This window comes from Corvus moneduloides, chromosome 1 (genome assembly GCF_009650955.1).
Source record: "Corvus moneduloides isolate bCorMon1 chromosome 1, bCorMon1.pri, whole genome shotgun sequence".
NCBI lineage: Eukaryota > Metazoa > Chordata > Aves > Passeriformes > Corvidae > Corvus > Corvus moneduloides.
In genome coordinates, this window is record NC_045476.1 from 59,693,305 (window position 1) to 59,717,467 (window position 24,163).

General features: G+C 38.5%; 1 protein-coding gene across 1 annotated transcript in view; it reads right to left on the reverse strand.

Moving 5' to 3' along the window:
* Nucleotides 1-24,163, reverse strand: part of UMAD1 (UBAP1-MVB12-associated (UMA) domain containing 1) — a 79,134-nt gene that overhangs the window by 50,146 nt on the left and 4,825 nt on the right. The window contains 1 exon segment of the mRNA XM_032111332.1: nt 21,844-21,962. Within this exon segment, the coding sequence (XP_031967223.1) occupies nt 21,844-21,925 (82 nt within the window). The 5' untranslated portion in view covers nt 21,926-21,962.

Genomic DNA, 24,163 nt, shown 5'->3' on the forward strand with positions numbered 1-24,163 from the left:
CTGTGGTGTACCTGGACAATGTGAAGGATCTACCATTAAAAATAGAGATCTATAATGAGTTGGAGTCTACATCTAAGTAATTTTTTCCCACTTCTTCTGTTTACTAATGCATAGGAAAAAATGTTAAATACTAAAAATCAGATTATGTGTTCTAGTCACTTGATTAATGATATGATGCAATAAAATAATTTTTAAAACACTCAAAAAGCACAACTCTGCTTTCAGATTCTAAAGATGGAACACAAAACTGAAGAAAGTTTGTCATGACATGTGCCATTCAGGAATGACAAACTCTTAAAATTGTTTGAATTAGATCCTTAACTTTAAGGAAAACTCCCAATTTCAATTATAAGGATTGACTAAAAATCATCATTTCTGAGAAAATTATACCAGATGACAAGAGATTTAAGAAAACTTACTAAGCTAACACGTTTGGAACAAGACTGATGCCCAAAAAAGGCATATAATAGGACTTCCTTTTCATGAACATGCTGAAAACGACTGTAAAACTTAGTTCAAATACAGCCTCTCTGTGTTACATTTTACTGGACTGACACTATAAAGGAAGTTACAGTATAATATCTGTAGCAGACACTAGTCAAAAATAAATTTTTTTTCACTTCTATTTGGCTCTTGAAGCTAAAGAACCACCTCATCTCAGGAGTCTTTTAAATCAATCACTTTCCAGACAGGAATGAGACATTTGCCCTTGAGACTGAGGATGTGCCGATGCAGCTCCACGCTGACAAACAAGCTCCTCTGCCAACCCTTCTCTGCTGGCAGGAGTCACGGCAGCTCCAGGCCGGACAATGCAGCTCCATTACTGCGTCACTCACGTCAAGGCAACCAAACCTTTCCTCCCAGCCAGGTCAGCAGCTCAGGCACAGCTCAACGCTGTTGCACTTTAAAAAGTACAAAAGTCCCATGTCCAGACAACCTACCTAATTCAGGCAAAATGAACCAGGAATCTGTCTGGACTCATCAGACCAGACACACTGAGGATATACCTAAAATTAAATCAATCGCAAAGTCCAAAGGCGAGCCAGGTGGAAAGGTTTAAGAAAACCCATAGGAATATCACTACCATCCTCTTTCCTACAAGGTTTTACTAAGGCAAGCCTACAGAACCGAAAAGTTAAAAATACAGTGATGGCCTTGCTCTCCATTCAGGAGTACAAGAAACCACCCACCACTCCAGTATTGATTCTGACACACAAAGGTGTCAACATGGTATTTGTACTCTCAGGTGCAAAAGGCTGGCCTGGGCACAACTCTGCTGCCACAAACCGCTCCTCTTCCTGCAAACTTTGGTGTTCATCTCCCTCTGGTGGACTGTGTACACAGAGGGGAAACAACTGCTCCACCTAGAATAGCTCCACCTAGAGCTTCACCCTCTAGGATACGAACACAACTCCATTTGCCTTCCAGTTATTAGGAAATCCTCACCTGAGATGCACCAGCAGGCAAAACCAGCATGACCACTCCGAGTGGGTTCTGAGACACCAGTGTAGCCAGCATGTGGCCAAATAGGCAAGTGTAGCTCTCTTGCTCTGCAACTCCCTGAACACTTAAAAACTCCAACTATTTTAATTCATATACATAGATGTCTCTCTGCTTACCTGCTGTGCAATAGAAAACAGAATGAGCGTTCATTTTGTACTCAGACAGAATGAAATGGAACAAGGTATGAAAGACTATCTGTAATTATTAGAGACCTATCATATGCAATCTGGATCAGTAACATGAGAATGTAGAGACCCAGCACGCCTAAGAGACTTTCTCACATTATTGAAAGACGCCAAACATCATACTATCACCATTGCCCAAATGTTAGTATCAACTGAAGCGCAAAACCAAAGGGAAAGACAAGTCAATCAACCTTTCTTGGCTGACACTAAAATGAAGCTTTGGTCAGCAGAGCCAACAGAAGCTCTCAATGCCAGACCTACACTCAACCTTCTAGACCTACTCAACACAATCCATCTCATGAATTATTGCAGCTCCCTCATTTTTATACTGAGCATTTCCTTGAATTGCTTTGCCAAATTCTGCACAAAGATTTCAGGAAATGGGCAATCGTTTGGCATCTGCTCTGCCCTTACTCAACTATTCTATTCTATTATTTTCTAGGCCCCCCAAATTTAGCACTGTTTCCACAGTAAAAGGAATACAGCAATATAGACAAAGTACATGGAGGAACTATTTTGGTATCAAACCAGTTCTACCAACGGCACTGTTTCATTCTCACAAGTCACCATGGTGAACAGAAACTGAAAGGAATTAATGTCTTCTCCCCAGTCAGTTCGTACAAGCTAAACTTGCCACTGTAAACATTCAGGGTGGCAACTGCTTTGTTCGCCACTTGGGAATTCTTAAATACTTACATTTTACTAAAAATAAATTTGAAGGCACTGTCTATAGGAAATATTAACCACCTTATCTCACTGTGTCAAGTATACAAAATTGTTTCACATTCTAAAAACCACTTAATCATACTGAGACTTTGCAATTCTTAGTGAAAGCTACCTTGTTCAACAGGGAGGAAGGAGAAAAAAGACGAGCCTGCACATGGAGTAGAAACACAGATGACTACTTTTTTTGGAGACTAACAGTGTTTTTTGCAACTTACAAAGTGTTCTAACTTCACGTGAGTTTGCTGATAATTAGACATTTTTCATGCTAGCATTGGAGTAAGTCTTCCAGCTTCCTCCAACCTGAATTCACTGAGGGACACAGTACTAAATTAATTGTGGAAAAATGCATCTGTATATTTAAAGGCATTATGTCAGTGTTTTCTCCAACAATGCCCATGGACTAAAGGATCTACTTTCTTTAGATGACACTTGGCTTTAAAGTTAGATGGCTCTGAAGCTATCAAGCAATACCACTGCAGACTTGACTTCTTTCTTCTACTGTGTTCCCACTTCATCCATCTATTCTCAATCACCTTCACTACAATTCCAAGTGGGAACTTTTGTTCTTGGGAACGATGCAGTGGCATCCTGCTCACAGTTAATGGAATTTTTAAAGAACATGCTTCTTGGTTTGTTTTTGGTTTTTCTTTTTTATGTTTCTCTTGTATACTTGCCTTTCCTCCTGTTTAAAGGACTCCATTTGAGCTATCAAACCATTCTGGCATCTAGCTAGCATAAATATTTACAAAAGCAAGCAACTTTTTTTTTTTTTTTTTTTTTTTTTTTTTTTTTTTTTTAATGGAAAGCTATGTCCATGAAACATCATTGGTTTATCATACTCTTAGGTCAGCTTCTGGCATATGGTTGCTCTCAGACAGGTTCACTATAGTTGTTTCTACTCAAATGAGTAAGCTCACTAGTGACAGTCTTTGAACTCACCTAATAAGATGATTTTAGGGACAGCAAAGTTCCCATCCTTATTTCAGCAGAGAGTCACCCTGATCAATCTACATTCCAGCGTATTTATTTCAGTGCCTACCCTCTTGTTCCATTGTTTTCAATGTCTTGCACACATTCTCATCTACTTTGAATTTCAGGATTGTAGCAAGTTTCATAACAGGAAGGCACACCCCTTAACATCCAGCTTTTATATGGCTAGGTGGCTTGTCATCTTCCCCTGGCACAGGCACAAATGATGGAAAACTTACTTGCCATGTACAACACTGAGAATCAAGTCCCTGGGAACAATCAGTGCTAATGTTTTCCACAAAGTCAGTCCTAATGTTTTCCACAAAAGTAACCTTTTTGCAGCTTTCCTGAAAGTTACTTTCTTAGTAACATAGAGGCAATTACAGTGTTGACCACTCTTTATAAAACCAAGTAGTACAAAACTTTATTTTTTTTAAAAAATGGCTTTTGCAGTTGGATGGCCTGTGTGTTTCCCTTTGTTATTCATTAATAATTTTTGTGATCATTGGCCTGTGTCAATTAAGCTTCAACCAAGTCCCTAAAAGAGAGCTGCTAAACCAGATCAGCTCAACCAAGGGTTAGAGGGCTGTGAGCAGCCTCTGGAGTCAGCTGCTACCCAGCAGGGCCAGAGCCAAGTGCTGCATTAGGTTTGTCTGAGGGTGGCACCATCCTGTGTGTTGGCTACCTGGATTTGGACCAGCAGGCCAGCTAGTCCTGGAAATGCCATTCCTTTCCAAACCATGAAAGGAGAGATTTGTGGGAGAAGGGATGGGACTGAAGGAGGGTAAGGGAGCAGGGCTAAGGCAATAAAGCCATAGAAGAGCAGTCTCTATGGGGTTTGCTCGTAATGGAACGAGTACTTTTGGAAGGTGCTTTTTCTTTCAGAGACCTTGTGTGTGGGGTGTTATTGCAGCCTACACTTATCTGACTAATAAAATGTATGATTTTCATAGCTAGTTAGAAGAGAGCAAGTCACACTAGTTTAGCAGATGATGATACACACAGAAAGCATAACCATCCTCTTTAAAATTTCCACTTTTCACCTAAAAAATAATATTAAGTTAGAACTACAGTAAAATAATTTTTATCTGATTAGCTTCCACTAGAAGGACAAAAATGAGGACTGAAATCTTTAATTTTTCCTACTAATGCAGAAATGTACTGCTTAGTTCCCAAAATAACTTTTTAAGGGTTTAGCACAAAAATATATTACATTCTTGCATTCATCACTATTATCTGCAATTATTAAATTCCTTACCTCCCTAAAACAAAAGAGCCAAACATGCCCAGAATGTTTTCACAAGGTGGGCTCTATTTTATAGTTAAGTTTCTCAAATACAGACACCACTCTGTGTTTTAACACTGCATTTTTAAAATAAAAATATAACACTCCACTTTTGGTTACATCATGTGTTACAGTCAGTAAGGCATATGACAAAAATAAATGTGGAGAGGAAATGAAGGTATTTTCTAGAACTATTTATAGTAATCCAGTCATGCTGAACTGATTGTATTTCCTCCTATATTGAAAATGCACAGACAGCTGCATACAAAATACATGTCATCAACTTTCAGCTTTCATCCAATGCAAAAAATAACAGGTAAACATACTCCTAAGTAGACTATCATTCCTTTCAGTTTACACACAGAAACAAAGCTTTACTGTGGTCAAATCTTGAAACCAAGAATTTGAAGAGATAATCATATGTCTCTGTGAAATACATTCGCATAAAAGAACTCCTAAAGATTAGGCTTGCTTTCTTAAGAACTTTATTTTCACATTGGTACATTTGTTTTCTTGAAAACACTAGACACAAGTAAATTGTGGTCGACATGAAGTTGTTTTTAATTTTTTTAATTAAAAGAAGCTGTAAAACATAATTATAACCTGAAGTTTCCCCCACGTGTCTGGAAACTGGCCAAAAGCTATTGGTTTCCATGAGATGTAACTGTTATGAACAACAGAAGATGAATTTTGAACAGGGATAGCTAATACTTTCTATCATGTCTTGGTAAGATATGCTTTTTCTATCTGTCTACCTCTTCATTTTAAAATCTGTTAGCATTGGGGCCAAAAGGGCACTCTACTTTACATGGGCAAAGGAACCTACTAGACCAGCCACCTGAAATCAGTTAGCTCAAAGGTAAATCAAAGACGTATTTGGTGCCTCTACCATTTCCTCTCATGTTCTAAGCCATTAACAGCAGACTTAGTTGCAATGGTTCCATCATACACAATGTTTAACATCCTGGAATTGCCCTTTGTCAAGAGGGCATGATCATGGAAGATGCTAACACACCTGACTCTATCCTGGTATTTTCTCATTGAAGAAGAATAGCAGGATACAAGAGTTAAATGGTGCTATGAGACCAAACCAGTTATTCAGTCTTTTTTCAGCCTTTTCCTGTTATTTGACTGCTTGAGAATCCTCCCCTTAGAAGATATCACAGGAAAAAGTCAAGAACTGTGGAGCTCCACTTCACTTATAAACTCCACATTTATCTTTGAATCTTTTCCACTTTAATACTACGCTGAATTTACCTCTGCTGCACACACTTATTTTAATTGAAGCTATTCTTTCAGTTCACTGTTCAGAAAGCAATTAATTGGCAATAGAAAAGAATATACATATGGATTGCTAGAAATACTTTGTTCAGAAGCAGGTGGTGTACATGCAATAAAGTTTTAGTAGTGTTCTGTAAGGATCAATTCCACTGTCTAGTGTGTATGCTAAGCACGGGGGAAAAAGTCAACATGACCCTCCCATGCTAAAATATGGATGGAACTTAGAAGGGAAAAAATGGTAACCAGCCATTCAGTTTACAATAAAGTAAAATATAACAAAGCCTCCCCCATCTGCAGTGCTGCTCCTTCATACTGTACTTATTTGATCTATCTACAAAGTTTACATCTAAAACATCCAAACACTTCCACCCTGACTGTAGCATGAATTATGCTCACTAGCAAGAGAACCTCAGGTTTACCAACAAAAATAGCTGTACATAAATCCACCGTGAAAAAGTAGGAAGGCCACAGATATAACCCCAAGTAAACTCATCCTAAAGGTTTGATGGGAATCTACAAACTGTTCCTGAGCTGCTTCACCACATCTCTGAAAGACTCCACCATGGTTATCTTCAGGGTGTATAGTAATGTGTACAAATAAGATGTTTCCATTTAAGAACTAAAATAACTTTTTACTAGCAAATGGGGAGTGTAAGAATATAGAAGACTCTTCCTTGGGATACCTCTTCGTCCATCAAGTGTACAATCTGAAATTCTTCTGTCATTTCATAATAAATATGTCAGAAGCAAGGAATATCTAAAGGTAGACAGGATTTTAACAAATGGCCAACGTAAAAACACTTCAGGGTATTTCTGCTTCTGCTTGACTAGCATTTCAGCATGTTTCTAAAGCAAGTGAGGTCACATTACTTATCTGTTTACCTGTATGTTATACTTCATAACTAGGTTTCATACCCATAATTCAATTTATAATTCAGAATACGAGTTCTAGTTGGAAGCTGTTGTTTTGGAGGGAAGAAAGAAGGACAAGGACCCTGTAACATTTTGTTCTGACCTTCAGATGATTTCTGGAGGTGGTTTATATAGCATTTATCCATTTAGTTATCTTAAATAATACACTTAAAATCTGACCTCAGAAACTGCCAGCTTTTTTCAACACTGGTTCTGTTCTTTTGGGTGGTTTCACAGTAATGAAAAGCCTACCAGACATAAAGTAAAAGTAAAAGCAAAAGTCAAAGAATATCCCCACAGTACACCAGGTATCACCATCTGCTTGCAGCATGTCAGCGTAGCACATGGTTCATTCCTCTCAAAAGGGCAGAATAGACTGGACTCCTGAAACACTACATCAATCAGCTGGTCCTTAACACTGCAGGTATCACATCAGAGCACTTATGCCACTTAAAGTCACACAGACAGACAACAAAATTAAGTGTTGGTCACTCTCCAGTTGGCAAAGGTAACAGAGAGTCACATGAGGAAAGTCATCAGTAGTAGAATGGAAATAGCAGGAGTAGACTGGAAATAGAAGGTTTAAAACAAGAGCCTCTTATAGAGTTTGTTCATTTGTACCCCATGTTAAGCCGGATCTCTAGAGTCAAGATCAGAAGTGCCTAGACATGTTCTCACCAGAAATGTCTTAACTTCATAATTCATTCCCTGCACAAGAAGTTCATTGACTTTAGCTACAGAATGTAAGCAAACAGATGGCTTATGCTACCAGGAATGTGCTGAAGACTTAAATATAAACCCGGAGGATTCAGAAGTTTCACTGGACCCAAGAGAAAGGGTAGAAAAAACAGAGAAAGGAAGTAGTAGATAAGACCACTTACAGTTATCACACCTTCTGAAATAAGAACACAAAAGAATAACACAGACATCCTTCAATTCACATCTGAGTCATCAAATAGAAAACATTTCTTGCTCTAGAGTATCTGTTACGAAGGTCAGTATGCAAGATGTGCAGCTGAAAGATACCTGCTGATGTTAAGCAGGTATGAGCCTGTACTTCCAGTAAAAGATATAATGAGAAATTGAGGGGGAGGGGAGTCTTTGAAACAGAAAAAAAAAAAAGCTTTGCCTTTTTGTTTTAAAACAGAAGACTGCAAAAAACCCCAAACACAGCAAGACAAATTAGCTCAGGAGTGTAAGGATAAAGACAAGACAAACACTATTGGACTATGGCCCTGAACAAATCTAAACCAACTTCCACAGCAGCACTGAGTGCTACAGGTTTTAAAGAAGCAATATGCAGGTAAATAAAATTTTAAGAACATTTAATCTGAAGTCCTCAATGACTTCTTATAATCAAACTTGAAATTAGAATGTGCTGGACAGCTTTCACTGTACTATAAAGTTTTACTTTTTTACTATAAAGTTTTACTTTACCTAGTTGATCAAGGGAAGCCAGTCAATGCAATCCTTTTGGATTTCAGAAAAGCTTTCAATACTCTCTCTCACAGGATCCTTCCGGAAAAAATGTCCAGCATTAAGCTGGATAAACACATCATACAATGTGTGAGAAGCGGCTCAGGGGTCAGGCACAAAGGGTTACAGTGAAGGGGGTGACATCAGACTGGTGACCTGTCACTAGTGGGGTTCTGCAGGGCTCCATCCTCAGCCCTGTGATCTTCAGCATCTATATTAAAGACCTGGACACAAGACTTGAAAGGATACTAAGCAAGTTCACAGACAGTACAAAACTGGGAGGAGCTGTTGACCCCATGAAGGCAGAGAGGCCCTGCAGAGAGACCTCAACAAATTACAGAACAGGGCAATCACAAACAGTATGAAATTCAACAAGGGAAAGTGCCAGATTCTGCACCTGGGATGGGGCAACCCTGGATGTACAGACAGACTGGGGAATGAGAGGCTGGAGAGCAGCGCCATGGAAAGGGACCTGGGGGTCTTGGTTGACAGAAAGTCGAACATGAGTCAGCAGAGTCCTGGCAGCCAGGAGGGCCAATGGTGTCCTGGGGGCATCAGGCATAACATTGCCGGCCGGGCAAGGGAGGGGATTGTCCTGCTCTGCTCTGCACTCACCTCGAGTGCTGGGGGCAGTTTTGGGTGCCACAATATAAGAAAGACATTAAACTGTTAGAGTGTCCAAAGGAGGGCAACAAAGATTGTAAGGAGCCTTGCAGGGAAGCCGTATGAGCAGTGGCCAAGGTCACTTGGTCTGTTCAGCCTGGAGGAGACCGAGAAGAGACCTCATTGAAGTTACAACTTCCTCATGAGGGGAAAAGAAGGGGCAGATTCTGACCTCTTCTCTGTGGTGACCAGTGACAGAACCTGAGGGAATGGCCTGAAGTTGTGTCGGGGTGGTTTAGGTTGGATATTAGAAAAAAGTTCTTCACCCAGAGGGTGTTTGGGCACTGGAACAGGCTCCCCACAGAAGTGGTCACAGCACCAAGGCTTACAGAGTTCAAGAAGTGTTTGAACCATGCTCCCAAGCACACAGTGTGACTGTGCAGGACCAGGAGTTGAACTTGATCTTTGTGGCTCCCTTGCAACTCAGCATATCCTGTGATACTATTATTTTACACAGAACAAGATCCCATTTTTTTTACCAACCAGCACTGTCAGCCCCCTGGGAGGGCCAGGAGCCCGTGCCCACTGGATCACAACGCCGGCAGAAGGAATATGCGCAAACAAAATGCACCCTCTTCCACCAAACAGCTGTGCCTGCAACACACTGTCCAGCAACAAAGTAGGGCTTTTTAAAATCAAATTTTGACAGCTAATGAATGCATTCAGGGCTGTGACAAGCTGAATATCACTTAAAAGTATGATGCTCAATTATTAGCTTCCTTCTTTGTTTTCAACGTTTCTTAATGTTCCTGAAAAGGTACTTCAGTGCAATAGCAAAGACTTGCAAGTATAGAATTAGACTGCTGCTTATGCTACTTTAAATGAAAAGCATATTATAACAAAGTACGACTCGTTTTCTTCACACAGTATGCATATTTTGCTATCAACAAGATTAGAATGGCTAGGAGGCCTACAAAGGCATACTTGAAACAATAATCTAAGAAAGCAGCTGTCTTAGAAGCCACAAAATGCATTAGGAATCTAAATTCATTAGCTGTCACTTCTGCACCAGTGTCCTGCATCTGATCAGGAAGCAGCTTAACTCATGTCTCCCCTCACATCTCCCACTGCACGTTTCAGGCATAATGGGCACATTCCCCTTGCTTTAATTTCCAGGGAAAAGTGGAGCAGATCCTGCTTTTACTGTCACCCTCTAAGCCAGCCCACTCAAGAAACAATGGATCTGAGATCTGGTCCCTGTAGTCTGATGATATTCAGACTCCTGGCTCCCACAGGGAGCTCTCTCAGTCAGCTACACTTTAATTTCCTTGGGAACCTTTCTCCCCTTCCTTTTGAAGCTGGACCTGGTTCACCCAACAAGGAAAGGTTGCCCAGGACAGAGGTAAAACAAATCAGAACAAGTCTGAGCCTGATGCCTAGAAGTTGGCAACATATTCTGTCTCTTTGTGCTGTTTTGTTTTTTAAAAGCTTTAGTCATTTCATTTTAAGAAATAAAAAACCACCACACACATGGGCTAGGGAGCAGAGATCAGTATTCCCATTTTCTTACTCACGGGCCACTGAAGTTCAATGACTCATGCAGTATCAGAGAAGCTCCTATGTCTTGCATTTTTGAAGTAGAATCACTGTGCAGCCAGTATAAACACTGGCAGTCCTCTCACTGGACTTTTAGACTTTGATGCTGGAAGATGTGCATCTGACAGCACTAAGCCTATGCAGAACTGGAGTTGAGGTCTCCTACTTCTCAGATGAATGGTTGAATAAGCACAAATACACACCAAACATATTTCAAGAGGAACATGCTGTAACTTCAGCTTTTGGTTTTGAATCAAGTGGACAGATGTGCTTGAGGTATGGTGCTTTGATTCAGACACTTCAGCTCCAGAGCATACCTAGAATCCAAGCTTATTGATGGTCTCTGTTTTTTCCAGTAGGTCATTTTGGGTAAATATGCTCTAAACAGATTTTGTAAACTAAATTTCAGAGATGCTTAATTCTACTTCTTGGTTCACTCTTTCTGATTTTTTAAAAACACAATAGATGAGTTGAAAACTACTACTTGTTCTTTACTGGGCCTCACCTTTGGGGTGCTCAGTGGTAAGTAGAAGTAAATTTTTGTAAGAGCTGGTACATCCAACTGAAGTTTATATTCAACTGGAGTCAGTATTTAGATCTAATGAAAGCTCTTTGTGCATCTTTTTATAAGAGCATTGACATAACTTGTGGGTTAGTAAAAGAAAACAGTTTTAACCAAAAAATATCCTCTCCACAAGTCTGCCTCCTAATGAAGGGTGCACTGGTATGTGTATTTAATATCCATCTTTTAAAGATAATATTGACTGCTTTCTGCTACAATAGCTTTTCTAATGTTTTTGCAAATCAAATCTTCCACAGTCCCACCCTTCTGCAAGACCTAGGGATGAAATAATTCAGAAGAAATCATGTAGGCAAGTTCCCACTGAAAAATAAAATGGCAAAGAAATAGCCATTAAGTTCCACTCCATCCCTCTCAAAAAAACCCTGAAGTTTCATACCAACCTAAATAAGGAAAAAAATGAATCTCATGGGTTTTAAATTGTTGCTCTCCCTTATTCACCTAGGAGTAGAAAAACTATGAGCTTAAATTCTGAACAATTGCAGTATACTGCTGGTCCAGACAGATCTCAGCAAAAGAAGATTTAGAATGACACAGTCTAACAGCAAGAATCTTTTTTTGGTTTGCTTTGTTTTGTTCCAGGAAAGGTCTGTGACTTTGGATCATTTTAAGGAAGCTTGCCCAATTTAACTGAAAAAAATTGTATACTGCACATGGCAGTTACAGGCTCAAACCCCTCATCTTTAATCTGGGGGTAATTGAAAGAGAAAAACAAACAAAAACCACAATAAACCCCACAAGGAACCAAACCACCAAAACAAATGAGCCTCACCACTCACAACTCAATACTTCCACTTGTGAGAGATCTCCCTAGAGTCTGTACTTGTATTCTTACAGACAAAATACCAAATCCATATCCATCTAATCCATATTCCTCTAACTTCACCTAGACACCCTGACAAAAACAAGAAGGAAATGAAGAGACTGTACACATCTGCTGAATGAATTTGAAGTCCCACATTTATTTCAATTGCTGGGAAGAGGAAAGAGAGAGAAACACACTGTACCAATATTCTGAGTTGAACCAACTTAAGCTTTTGAATGATTTTCTGTCCATTATAATTTTTGCCCTATACACAGCTTTTGTAGCAAATAACCATGCGTAAATTGAGGAAACAATATACAGAATTAAGACTGGGATTATATCCTGTAATGTAGATGGGTAACTACTACCAGCAAGGTGTGTGCTAACAGATAAACGAACTGCACAAATGAAGCAGCCCACTACTCTAGGGGGTATTTGTAGTCTTCTTTATTTTTTACTGTCATTTAGGATATCCCCATGACAATGGAAATAGCACTAATTTACTAAAATTAATGGAAATTTCCTAAAAGATATAAAAAGCACAAAGTTAAATGATCATGTCAGAAAATAAAGATTACTGCATAATTTTCCAGGCTAGCCATGGTCAATGCTGTAAGCAAATGCTTCTTTTTGACTGAAGGGAGTAAATTTCATTGTTGTCCACACAACCCTCATTTGTGGAGAAAAGCACTATGTAAAAGCTGAAGATCATTCAGCTCTGTGAGCAGAGATCAGAAAGCATGTTATATCTTTGGCAACCTTCAAAGACGTGTTGTGGCAAAACCAGACGAAATAGCACTGAAATGCAGAACAACTGAATGGATAAATCCCCTATATCCTTTAATTTATTTGGCCTGACTGAAAGGTACTCAACTAGTATACCAAGAAGGAGCAGCTAAAGAAAAAACATCTTTATGCACAAAGTGACAAGCCATCTTTCATTTTATAAGTAAAAGCCTTACACTTATGGTACTATTTCACATTGAGGCCTATGACATGACTGATTTGAAGCACTTGTAAAACACAGAACACAACCTTCTTGAGTTTCTTTATAATATCTAATTAAAAATAAATAAGACACTGTATCTTTGGAAAAGTAATTTTTCTTCTTCCACTGGAAAAAAAAGTACAAAAACATTTATTTGCCAGAGATAGGGAGGGGTGTGTGTAAAATCAGTTCAACAAAACATTTCCTCCCGAGAAAATTAACACTGATTAACATCTGTAGAAGTCTGAATGACTCCAACCAGACAGGCAGTGATTGCATGAGCTAACAACTAGGGCTCTCTTTGCAAGGAATGATCATCTAACTGTGCTGCAAATTGCTGAAAGAGGGACTTCAACCTGAATTTATCACTTGCCAGAACAGCAACTCGTGCTCCTGCAACACATTTTTCACCTCCTGTTTTTCAGTTAGCTCTAGCTGTAAGTCCACTGTGTATAGGTAAATCAGACTTGGCCTAAAAATATGTTCTCATATCCTGAACTATTTTCTTTGCATCATAAAGCAAATAAACTTTTAATTCTAAAAGTGATTTAATGACCAGCATATTCTGGGAAACAAAGTTTACAACCAGCATTTGAAAATCCATGCTTTTATACTATCTTTTACAGTTTTTACTCTTTATTTACTCTGTTTTTACTCCGTATTGCTGCTCAATAAGCAATAGGTATTTTCCTTTCTTATATTTCAACTTCAAATTGCTTTAAGAATGCTATATAGGCCAATAGACAATGGCACTGCTACTAGAGAGTGAACTTCTATGTATAGGAGCAAAATTGTCAGAACCCAGGTGCCAAAAGTGATCACCCTACTATAAGAAAGGTTAAAGAATACAATCTCAACTATGTAAACACCTCCTTGTAGACCAGTCATGTCCAAAAAATGTCTTCATCTTTTCTGAGAAAAAATTTCTAGCAAAAAAAGGATTTTTTTTACTTAAGCATATTCTACTTCCATCAGTATTTGCAAAATTTAAAATCAGTAGGACCAAACCTCTGAGGAGCCCTTTGGAGACCTGGATTGTAGAAAGTGACTATTATACATCAAGTCTGAAGGCAGTTAATATGAAAAACAGGAGTGCAACTCCAACCAATATTTTCTTAGAGGGCTGGCAGCAAACTGCCAGATGCATGTGTGACCTCAAAACAACCTTTTGCCAGATGCCTCTTTAACCTCTTACAATTACATCAACTTCTAAAAAGACTGCTACATTTTACCATTTTCTTCCTTTGGTTATGCAAATTAAGAAGATGTGCTTAATAGACAGATTGACAGTGTTTGGTGCTGTGCATTTTTGTCTCTTAAAGCCCCAAAATAAAGCTGTCTGATACAGCAGCACATAATTCTTTCTAGCCAGCATTAAGACAACTTAAACAAGAAGTCTTCATCTTCTTTCTTTTTTCCTCCCTTAAGTCCATGGTCAAAACCAGGTAACTTTTTGAGATAGTTGTGAGTTAAGGGGCCAAGATAATATTCAGCCAAAGCAAACAGTGAATCCCTTTAAATACTATTTACCATTTTAAAATAAATAACCTTTTCTTTCATAAAAAGTATGCTGTACATCTTATGTTGCAATCAACAAAAGCCAACACAACCATTCATGATATTCAGATTCAAAAATGGCCTGTATGCTAATATTTTGAGAAGGGCATTTTCTTCAAATTTAAAAATAATTAAATTCATAGCATGAAAACATCATGAATATGTTCCACAGGCTCAAGGCCTAGAAAAAAAAAGGAAGAGAAATTATGTGGAATGAAAAGTAAGTAGGTCATGTATACTAAAATGTTAAATATACTAACATCTGATTTGTAGCTGAGAGAACTGTTTTTAAAATCCAAAGGTGTGTAAGTAAATGAAGAAATGCACAGTCATTTGTCAACAAAAACATATTTTGATGAGGCATTAAAAAGAAAGATTCCTTTTGCTGTATAGAATCCAAGAGGAAAAAAAATGCATTTCCTTTAAGAAATATAACTCCTTATACAGCAAAACAATGAATTTCAGTTGTTCTGTAACCCAGATCCTTTAATCTGCATAAGAGATGCTGACTGAGTTCACTCAACCAAATCACTACTGGCTTTCAGAATACAATCAACACATGCTTTTCAACAGTATTAATATAGCATGAAGCTTGTGCTCCTAATTATTCATGTTTTTGCATTCTGTTTTTTCCCCCTGCTGTAAAATATGCAAATTTACTTCTTTGTGTTATTTAGGTCCCACATGGGCCTCAACAGATCTGTTTGGAACGAATTACAAGCCAACATCTAGATACATGCTGTCAACATTTCAAGCTTCATTGTTTTTATTAGGTTGGAATGTCATTATAGATTTGATATTAGGCTTTAAAAAGCTTTTTATAAATCTCTTGAAAACCTACAGTCTAATCAAATGGTGCACTGATAATTACTACTACTGCACTTTTGTGTGTGAAAGGGGGAGAGCAAAGCCCTCCGAGCCCTGAATCCGAGGGAAATCCCCATCTAGCGGCACCACTGAAAACGGCAGGTTGTTTTTGTGCAAAATTAGTCCCAAAGAGAATTAGTTTGACTGCATCACTGAATGAAGCGGAGACATTACCTCCTTATGCAACTAAGGATCGGTAACAGGAGAGGACTGTTTCTTCTGAATTCCTCTTCCTCCCTTTTCAATCAACTCTGGCTGCAAAATTCAATGCCCAGATGAGCTACTGTGGTTTTTAAGCATAAAAACCATAAAGAAACATTTCAGGAAATGGGTCACTTTAAATACTGTAACTTCTTAGTGCGCATCAGAAGTGTTCACTTACAGTGGCACAGGCTAATACGTATAAAATATTCTTTAGATAAAAAATATTAAAATATATCCCCAAATCTCAGATTATTATGAAGTTAGTATTAAATATTTTAACCTCGAAACCCATAAAAAACCAGTAGGTTGGTTATTCGAAAACTACAAGGTTGGAAATAACTACACAAGCACTTCCTGTTATATTAAAAAAATAGGTAATGTAACCCCATTGATGCAGAAAATGAAAGGACGTTACGACACCGCTTTTTTTCCAACTGGCACAATGCCTTGTACGTTTCTTTAATGTAATAGTATATTTTGAAACACTACAGCAGCCCAAGCTTCCTTACTAGCACCACTAAAAGCTCCTTAAATATTAATGAAAAAGCAATGTAGAGACTTTCAGGGACTTACTACACATTACTACGAACTCCTAGAAAACAAACAGCAGCAATAACACTAAGATTCTACAAATCTCTTGATGCATTTAATCTTTGAGCTGTGTATGCAGAGGGAAGAAAGCAGAAAAGTATTTGATTTGCAGTAATGAACTAGTATGGGGGTAGTCCTTTGTTTCAGGAGTATCAGTATATTAAATTTCCCTTTCATAACAGATTCACTCCAGAAAATTTATACATACATACATTTCTCTCAGAGGCAAACATTTAAGGAGTTCTTAAAAATATATGTAGAGATCTGTACTACTAAGATCAAAATGGAAACAGTAAGGATCCTAGTGTAAGGCCTTTTTACATGTTGGGCAACAGTGGGGGTGTTCCTTAATTCAAATAAGCACTTTATCCAAAGTACCCCAAAAACTATCTGCATGAAGAGTAAATTTGTGGCAAAACAGAAACTGCAATTTGGGAACAAGTTTATGTAAAATTGTTCCTTGGAAAAACAGTCCAGATTTCCAGAACTAAAGGCTGACTTGGGTTGATTATTTTACTTTTTTGTATCTTCACTACAGAAGATTTCCCATTTGTTAAGGATGTTCTTCTGCAGTATAACTGCAGTTAACAAAGGGAGATATTCATCTGGATGTAAATCATACTTTTCACAGTTTCACTGATGAGTGAGGATACTCCTGCCTACAGATGAGGATGGTCCTGTAGGAAGGAATTATAACACTGACTTAACTCAACAGTATAGATACTGAATACATCAGAGGAAGGTTAAAGTACCTCATTTAAAATAAAGCCAAAGTTCAAATGCATTGCTGAGATTAAACTTTTTAAAAGAGTAAGTCATACCTGACCACCAAAATTTTAAGATAATAATGTCTGTTATCATCCACTATAATTTATCAAACTCCTTGCATATTCTTTTTGCAGCCCATTATGTTCCTCACTTTGCCACAGCAGGTTGCAATGATGAATTCAACAATGTCCTACTTCTCACAAGAAGTTCCCAAATTTTCTACCTTTCAACTGATATTAGTACCAGTTCTCGTCTACATTTTTAATAAGGAAGAAATAATTGCCTTATACTGTATTTCATCTCACAGGATGAAAAACAGTAGTTCCCACCTCCTTTCCTGTGATGTTTTAGATGCTGGTGCAAGCCCGAACACATTTGCTCTGTAGAGTTTCTTCTCTTCAGACATCATCATTGAAACAGAAGGGTTAACTGAACAAATCCAAGACTCACTTAAATACCACAGATCCTTCTATTTATTTGGAAGAGATTTCAAAACATTTCTTATGTCTAGGACTATTTTCTATTGAGAAGAAACTTAATAGGCAAAAATCATGCTTGCTCCAATAGTGCGAAATATTAACAAATAAGTGTTAATCCAAAATTTACTCCTAAATTCTAGATGGCCTTCCTAAATGGATCTAGGAAAGCACAGTAGAAAGAATGGAGTTTGCAGTGCAGAAGTGTACATTCATTACAAAATTCCCGCCAAACTTTCTTATCATGGCCATAGGCTCCCTGTGTCTGTGACAGTCACTCTACTCTGATGAGAATCGTGTCCCTGTTCAGTTTTCCTTAGGTACTTACTCATTGAAAAACTCTATAACAAAATTGCTGAATCTCAGAAAACAACCTTTGGGTGACACTTTAGTGCTCCCTATAAGTACCAATACTCCCTACCACTTGTTAAGAGGTCAGCTCCTGAGGCTGAGAGCAGAATACTGAAATGACAGACATTGGCCAGTATTGAAAACCCATGTTAATTTACATCCAAAAAATTGAAAGAGAAATCTGTGCTAAGTTCAGGGAAGAAACAGAAGTTAAATATGTTTAAAAATCAGATTTGTCAGCACCTGCAACTCAGCTGCTTCTCCAAACCATTTACTCCATTCCAATATACAGCATAAAAAGATCCCTGAGAGAAAACCAAACAAAACCCAACAACTCTTAAATCCATGGAACAGACTGGCCTTTAAAACACAAGTCAAAAGTAAACAAAGCCTTGAACTCAGGCATGGTCAAAGCATCAGATCAAGAGCTCCTCAGAGAACTGTGCTGCCTCCAGACACAGTGAGAGACAACACAACCATCCTGGCTGTCCTGCCCCAAGCGCACCACCGGACTCAGCAGCCCCTTCCCAGTGCCAGCGCTTTGGCTCTCTGTGCCCATGGCCAGCACAGATGGCACAGCCTGAGCACATCCATCAGGGGCCAGGCAAAGAGCTGCGGGAGACACCTCATTTCTTGGTCCTTGCCAAAAGCACCCTGCAGGGATGCCTGGGAACCCAGGTGATCACAACCCTCTGACCCAACTTCCTGGCCTGGCCTCAGATGTGCCTAATCCCTGCAGACCTGTCTGGCAGTCACGGTCTCGGCTGCCTCCGGTCACTGTCCCCAGACATGCTGTGGTGTCCTTGCTCAGGTAGCACGGGACTGCACTGCTCCTCAGCGAGGTCTCTGCCCAAGGCCCTGCACTCCTGGCACCCTTGCTCAGCTGCAGGCTCAGCTGGTGGAGCCACCAGCATTTGCTGCTCCCTCACACTGGCTTACTGCAATTTGGTCTGGGAAAGGAAACAAGACTTTGCACTGGCTCTTAAACTAAACCTGAAAACAAAATTAGCTTCCCTTAGTCCTTTTGAAAGAGGACATATAGAACAATATTCTAATTGATTTTAGTTATTTATAGGATTTTTTTAATGATGAGGGTGATGAGACACCGGAATAGGCTGCCCAGAAAAGTCATGTTTGAAGTCAGGCTGCACAGAGCTTTGAACGACAAGATCTATTGAAAGATGTTCACGCCCATAGAGGCAGGTTGAACTAAAGGATCTTCAAAGGTGCCTTCCAACCCAAACCATTCTATGATTCTATGATCTTTCAGCTGCTTCAAGCAAAAACACTCACCACCCACCCCAGTGGAACCATCAGCACCATGAGGGTGTTTGCAGAGTTTCTGGTTGTCTTGCCAAACACATACGGAAAAGCAGCATTGCTGTCTCAGATTTTCAATGCCTGATCTTAGACTGAGATTAGGACTACAAGACACTTGGATGTTTGAGATTGATGGAAGATTTTTAGCTGTGTGCCAAACCACATTAAACCTGTATTTTTCTCTATGGCTAGCAACAGTAGGAATGAATAGTAGGTTGGAATTTATTTTATATAAGCCACGAAACATGAGAAATTCCTTAAGTACTACTGCTCTCTGAGATTCCCAAGCTTAGTGAAAATTACTTGTTTTCTTAATTCTGGCTTTCAAAATGTGATGTGGCTTTCAGCATTTGTGATGATCAGGAAAACCTCTGAAATGTTTTTCCATATTTCTGCATTTCATTCACTCATCAAAACCAACTGCATGTGTTATGCCTATTTCATAAGCCTCTTCTCCCTTTTCAGAGTAATAGTTCTGCTTGTTATAGAACAAGCACCATTTTTACAGCTTCAGGAAGAGATGAAATGACCAGTATCCGGAAAATAAGTGAACTGGTAGTTAGACATAAAAATGCTTTAGTCTCTGGTAGGAAATTATATTTTGTATTTATTTTGTAGAGAGGGAATTACAGATTATTTTTTCTTGACTCCTACACATGCAATATTTGCCCCAAAAGCTAAAATAGAGAATTTCTTTCAGCTACCAGGCTGCAAAGTTGGTTTTGTTGATTCTGCTGTTTTTATGAGTCACCTTTCTAGTCAGACATTGAATTCCTAAATGCATTGATACTTTACAAGGAAAGGTAGTTTTCAAATATAGCAATTTATAACAGAACTTGGAGAATTTATCAAAAAAAAAGAAAAAAAATTATCCTCAGGATTTGAAAGGGCAATAGCTGTGATGGAGCTTTCTCAGAAAAGTGTTCCATTTTCTTCTCTCTTTTTCAAATACCAGCTGATACAGAAAGATTCCTCCCATGTCCACAGGATATTGGTGAACTAGGCTTTTTGTTCTTACATGCTCTGAATGAAAAACTGGGTTTAAGAACCAACTTAAAACACAAGAAATTAAATTCCCACTCCCTCCGAGAGTGTTCACTGCCTACAAGAGTGCTCACACTAATGGTCCTAGAAATCTACTACTGAGATGTGTTAAAGATATTTACTATTGGATTTCCAGAATATTTTACACCAGTTTAGAAAAGCTTCAGAACATTCCATCTGAGTAACGAAATAGTTACTAACAGAGTGGATAAGTGATGTGGTTTGGGTTTTTTTTTTTTTTCCACTGACACTATCCCTAGACAAGAACACCCCTTCCAGATAAATATCTACTTAAGTCCTGACCCATAATTCTGCAACTACATTTGTCTTGCAAGACAGTGATATGCTCCACTGATAAGGCTGATGGCAGCTCTTCTGCCTAGTACAGTCCATTTCATTGCAGACTGCTAAATTAACTTCCGTCTGAGCAAAAAAATAATAATAAATTTAAAAAAAGACTCAAACAAAATTGATTGTTCTTAAGATGATATTTAACAGATTAATTTTATGTGAATTTATGTGAACAAAGTTTAAATAGTCACTGACAGCATTTCAGGAAAAAGGAATGAAGCTAAATTGAATGCAGAATCAGGACCAGCAACTGTGGGACATAGCAACATTTGGGTGCAGAATTCTGCCTGTTACAGAAACTGAAATGCTAAATGGTCTCCAGACTTTTGGGGGATGATGATGTGTCTCCTTTGACCCTTCCACAATGCAAATGATGGAGTGACTTGATGTAGCCATCAGAACTGGTGCAGGTGAACAAAATCTAGTGGAAGCCAGACATTAAGCATGACAACGCAGTCACAGATGTGAAACAGATTTGTTCTAATGGAGAACTTTTGCCAAAAATCTAACTTCTCCTCAGAAAGGGCTCCAATAGTCTCTCATACTGTTAGACTTCAATAATCTAGAGGCTTTTGTGACTTGAAAATGCTCAAGAAGAAGTAACGCTTAAACAGAAACACTGTAAGATTCCTGATAAGAACAAGTCGGTAAAACAGAACAGCAGAAGCTGAATATCGATGATGACAGATTCACAAGGAGGAAAACAAATGGTCAAAAGAGAAAAAAGAAAAGGATCAGTTTCAGCATAACAGCGATACTTTTTTTTCTCTTCCGCACACTTAAGCCAACCTGCAAAACTTTGAAAGAGCTTGATCAAAGCTCAAAATTTAGCCAATTCACAGGAGTGTATACTTCAGATTAGTTTTTGAATAACAAGAAGACACTGAAAACCCTAAACTGCTTAATTTTTATCGAACTAAGAGTAAAATTCTGAGACAGCATTTATATTCACCATGACCAGAAATGCATAGGCACTTCCTGGCTTCTAATATAAAAAGTCTAGGGGTAAAATGAAAAGGAAGGAGCCTGAATAAAAGCCAATCCTTTAACAACTGCAGAAAGATAGTCACTTCCCACAACTCTAATCATAAAGCTAGAAGCCTAAACTTTGACCTTTCTTGTTTTGTAAGGATGTAATTTCTTCCCACTCAGAGCATGAAAGGGAAACAAAAAACTACATTTTCAGTGCTCCTGAATATGAGTTCGGACCTATGTAAATAAAACTTCAGCTATTTACTCCAAATGAGCAGACTAGAAAAATTAACTTCATCAGGAAAAGTAAGAATACTGAACAATTCTTATAATGGCTTTTCTTAACATTTCATTTAGTCTAAGCATCTCAAAGAAACTTCAAGATCAAAATTTCAAAGATGAAAGAATCACTTTATACAGAAGCACCACCTACCCACAATAACAAATCCATCTGCTTCTCTCTCTGGCACTGTAACCTTCTTTGAATCTTGGCTTTTTCGGAAGAAGCTGAACATAGTCTCCTTGGGTTCTTTCTGTCTTCTAAGGTGTTATCTGAAATGAAGACAAAACATGTTAAATAAATAGATGGTAACAGAACTTACAATAAATTCACATAACAGACCATAGGTATGTAGTAAGGCCACATACCCAATACTACAGCTAATCTTTATCGCCCAACTTGAAATATCAGGCATTTTTGTGTCAGACAGATTACCTTGTTGATGTAGCAATTTACTTCAAAAGGCAAGAGGAAAGTGAAGTACAAAAGGGTTTTTCTACAAAGTTATGGATGGAATGGAATCATTAAAAAAAAACCCCAAACCTTCAACTTCTCTAAATGAAAATTAAAGAAGAAAACTCCTTTCAGCATTTATCCAGCATGTTTCCATATTTTTCTGCTACTCTGTATTGTTATTAGACAAACTTTCTCTTCAGAGATAGCGGTAACTATTTTCAGTTTCCCAGTTTGCAATCTTAAAGACAGCCTAACAGTTGAGTACATTTAATTAACAGTTACCACTGATTTCCTTAAAAGAAACAGCAGTAAAATCATTTGTAGCAAATTTTTTGCCACGGTAATTCATTAAAGGAATCTTCCAAGGCAGCTAAGAACTCCATTGCTAGAACAAAACAAGGAAACAACTGGGATAAAAACATGGACTGCAAAAGAAAATGCTCAGTATCCCCTCTTTCTCAGGACTGGAAGATTACATAGAAGCAATTCTGAGTAGCTTAAATAGGACAAAATCATACTAAAAGCCCATGAAGAGACCCATGAGGGTCCCTTGAAGGCTGAACTTGGACCCCTGGACAACACCATCCTATGGAGCAGCCTGTGGTCTGGCTGAAACACATTACGTGCTGGACACAAAGAAGGTTTAAATAATGGCATGTGAAGATCTTCTCTATTAAAATACTCATATAAAATTGGGAAAAGTGGAATAATGTCATTTCAACTTTGAAACAGTTTGAGGAGCAGAATCCTGATCTATTTTGCAGACAGCAGCATGTTAAGGAGAAGAGACTGACAAACCAATAGCAACATCTAATATACACCTCCAACAGAGGAAAGGACTCCAGAGTGAAGAATTAAAGAGCTATACAGTGTCAAGTTTCAGTAACATTATTTCACACTAAATTTAACAAAGAAGAATCTTTAGAATGTGGGAAAGAGTGAAGAGTGCTACTGTGAAATGTGCAGATTGAAAAAAAAAAAAAAGAAGAAGAAAGATAAAAATCCTGGATTAACTGTTTGCTGGAATTCTTCACTCCCCACCCAAATATTCATAAGCAAGACTTTTTTTTGCCCTGGCCAGGGATCTGTGGCAACTCAGTACTGACTATTCATATAAACTGCCTAAAATTCTGCTGTCACAAGCGATCACACACTCCAGAAAGTCCTGTATGAAGTGTAAGCACTGGCTTTCATGTATAAATAGATCATGGCAAAAGCAGCAACTATTCAAACTGTGGCCTGATACCTGAGACTTGAAGACTGAATACCCCACAGCCTGGCCAGCTACTGCTTGCTTATGCTGCCACAGTGCAACTTCTAGCCACCAAATAAACTACATTAATGTACATGAGAACAGAACAAACCATTCTGTGATCCAATCCCAGGAATACAGTAATTTTTTAAAAAATGTTATTTAACTGCACTTTATTCCTTTTTGCTTGTTTTCCTACCTTAGCAAGAGAAATACTGGTATTTCCAGTTCCATGGAGCTTACACAGTAGAAACTCCTAATTATCTCATTTATTCCTTACCTTCCCCCACACCCAGGCTCAACACATGGCGCCAGCAGCATATTCCTTTTTCAGCCCTCAGGGAATAAGTCTTCTCCTGCTACCAATTAGGGTTGTCAGTCCCATAGCTCAAGTGGTAAAAACCTGTGCTGTAATGCTCAAGAGTCAGGTTTCTGCTCCAATGATGTATGAAGGAGAGGCAGTTGTGGAACAGTTTAAAATGCAATTTTACCTTCATCCTAAGTGTGCAACAACAAGAAGCAAAATCAACTTGATGTGCAAAATCTTACAGATAGCTTTGGTAAAGGCTCAGATTCCAGACAGTCACTTGAGGTGCCAGAGCTGCAGTTGCTCCAATCACACTTTTTTCTCTTTTGAGATCTGCGTTATTGTACAGTTTTCAGCTCTATCACATAATGTCCCCCTTCTCTTCTTGCACAAAGAAAAGCATCTTAATCAGTACATACATGGCACAAAAGACTTGTATAGGGAACCATGCACTTCTA